Source organism: Colius striatus, unplaced genomic scaffold (genome assembly GCF_028858725.1).
Source record: "Colius striatus isolate bColStr4 unplaced genomic scaffold, bColStr4.1.hap1 scaffold_40, whole genome shotgun sequence".
In the NCBI taxonomy this organism is placed as follows: domain Eukaryota; kingdom Metazoa; phylum Chordata; class Aves; order Coliiformes; family Coliidae; genus Colius; species Colius striatus.
This window is the reverse complement of record NW_026908523.1, coordinates 2105892-2108733: the sequence shown is the minus strand read 5'-3', so window position 1 is coordinate 2108733 and position 2842 is coordinate 2105892. Positions and strand designations below refer to the sequence as shown.

Genomic DNA, 2842 nt, shown 5'->3' with positions numbered 1-2842 from the left:
CTCTCAGGATCCAGCATTTGGTCAGCAGAGAGCCTCAGCAAAGTTGTTTCACCTTAACTGCGGTGGGATGAGGACGAGGCACAGGAGGGGGTCCTGTTCTCAGGGACTTGTAAGGGTTACTGGGTAGCTGAGTAGTTGTCGTGTGCAGTGTTCAGCGGCTTCACCGCCCCAGAGCTCCAGTAAGTTCAGTCAGTGGTGGCTACAGACTGATGTCACTTGACTAGCCAGCAGCTATGTTGGGTGACTTGGACTCTGGTCTTTTTGGATTGCAGTGGGAACTCAGGCAGCTGACACAGCCCCTGTATTTACATGCTCACTGACTCACAGCGTCAGTAAGCACCAGGGGACATCCCACTAGGCTCATCCCAAAGCAGCCTCCATTGCTCCTTCCCTTGATGAAAAGCTGAGCCTTCCTTTTCTGGTAAATAAGCCAGTCATTGCATGGTTACTGAGCCCCTCTCACTTGCTGGCAGAATTTGCAAGCCTGGGACCTAGGACTTCCCTGAGATATGTGACAGTTTCCCTGGCTCTCTCATCACAAGGGTGATGGAGAACATCTGAGGGGAGAAGGAGTCCCCTGACCTCTGACAGGAAAAGGAGATACTGGAGAGCGAGAGATGCAAACAAGGGACTAGAGAAACGTACTGATAGAAGTCAACCAGCTCGCTGAGGAACAAGAAAGGCAGCATCAGCTCTGTGAAGCAAAGGCACTGTAGAGCTTTGTGACTGGAGTGACTGATGAAAGGCACCATCAGAACTGCCATATGGCTGGTTTCTCAGTGGCAGAGGCCTGTTTTCACTTGAGGCTGCTGCAGAGCTGTGAAAGCCCCTCTTCTTCTCCAAGAGAAGGGGAGGAAGTTCCTGAGTTCTCGCTGTCATCTTTTTGAAGTTACAGCCTGCTTAGGAACAGCACGTGAGTCTCCTTCTCTGGAGACATTCCAAACCCACCTGGACGAGTTCCTGTGTGACCTACTCTAGGTGGTCCTGCTCTGGCAGAGGGGTTGAACTAGATGATCTTTTGAGGTCCCTTCCAAACCTTAAGGTGCTGTGATTGTGCTGAATGCTCCCTGCCTCTGGGCAGCCCAGAAGCCAGTAGCCTGGACCTGCGTTCCCCACAGAGGGACACACGGACGCTCACAGGCCGGACCTTTGTTCAAACAACCGTTTACTCAACTACTTCTTCAAACAAGCAACTATGTACAAGGTCAAGCTCCCAGAGACACCTCAGGGAGCGAGAGCAATCGCTAATGGGAAGTGCTGAGTCTCTCTTGCCAGGCTCCTGGCAATGGCCCCTTCAGCTGCATCGGCTCCCACTCCCCTCAGCTCTCTGCCTCAAGACCTCTTTCATCCTCACGGAAGAGCCGTCTTGTGAGCCGATCTTGCAGCTGCTCACAGTCACGCAGTGCCTCGGCGTGGGCAGCCGTATCGTCTGTCAGGTGCTGGAAGAGGTTGATGGGTTCGGCCTCTCGGAAGGCAGGAGGCAAGACGATCTCCTCGGGCACGTTGTGGTTGCCAAAGAAGAAGTGGTTGAGGCGCTTCTCCTCCACTCTGCGGCGCAGGTACCGCATGATTTCCTTCAGGCGCGGCAGCAGATACCTCCTGCGCCAGTCTGACAGGGGAGTGGTGGTCAGGAGGTGCATCACAACCGTCTTGATGATATAGGTGGAAAAGCCCGTTCCTGGCACCATGCGAGCGCAGAGCTGCAGGCAGTTGAGGTGGTAGCTGCCAGGCGGGGCGTTCCTGGCCACGTGCCTGAAGAACTTGGCCTCTGCCACAGCGCAGGTCTCAGGCCACGTCGTGCTTGGGGTGAAGAAACCTGCTGCAGTCTGGCTGCTCACAAAGATGTCTGAGTCACCTTGCTGCACGCCAAAAAGCAGCTTGACAAAGAGAGGTCCTCGGGAGGCGTTTGACAGCTTCAGCTTGCAGGAGTGTCTGGAGAGCTGCAGCTGCATCCGGTAGCGGCGAGACTGAGGCAGCTCCCCCCAGGCTGACGTCACCAAGTTCTGGAACCAGAGGGCAGTTTTATGAACATCGAGGTAAGGGCCAGTGCAGAGGGTGTCGAGGACACTGGGACCCTGATTCCTCCTCCATGGCTCCTCAGGGTAGTGGAGGAAGCACGGCGCGTCTCCTGCCGGCTCCTCTGCGCTGCAGGTGCACTCCGGGGACACACGGACGCAGAAGTTCTTTCCCGGCAGTTCCTGTGCAAAGTCTGGCTCCAGGTGGAAGGAGTAGCCATGGGGGGCCTTCAGGGGCACGAGCATGCGGTATGTGACGTCGCTGTCGCAAGGATTCCAGCCTTCGAAGGCGCTGCCCACGCCGATGGCTGGCTGCAGCTCCGGGGAGGAACTGTTGGCCAAGTGCCCTTGCAATAAATGGAGGAGATCACCCAGCAGCTCCTGCACCGTGCTGCTGGTGTAGCACAGACTGAGCACTGTCCACTGGATGCACCTCTCATAAATCAAAGCGTGGTGCCTCTCTTCAACAGTTTCTCCGTCGCTTTCTACCTCCTGGCAGTGTGTGTCACTGCCTGAGCTCTCCTCACTGCTGCTGTCGTCTGTGTCAGGGCTCCTTCTCCTGGTCCACCAGTACAGTCCCAAGAGCAGGACCAGGACTGCAGCAACGATCAGGTCTTCCCAGGAAATGACGGGCTGCCTTGGCTGCCTCAGCGGCACCAGGAAACTGGAGTTGATGCCACTCAAATATTTGAGCCACTCAAATATTTCTCTCGCCTGCTGGATCAGCTGCTCTTCTGTCGGCTTCAACACGGCCTCGTTCATCCTGGCGTAACACTGCTGTGCCTCTAGGATGAAGAGCGACAGCAGATTGGCGAAAAAGCGCACGA

At 55.9% G+C, this 2842-nt stretch overlaps 1 protein-coding gene across 1 annotated transcript; it reads right to left on the bottom strand.

Moving 5' to 3' along the window:
* Positions 1 to 1195: 1195 nt before the first annotated feature.
* Positions 1196 to 2842, bottom strand: LOC133629398 (inositol 1,4,5-trisphosphate receptor-interacting protein-like 1). The gene has a single exon (XM_062020047.1). The coding sequence runs from the start codon at positions 2775 to 2777 to the stop codon at positions 1320 to 1322; it is 1458 nt and encodes a 485-aa protein (XP_061876031.1). The 5' UTR covers positions 2778 to 2842; the 3' UTR covers positions 1196 to 1319.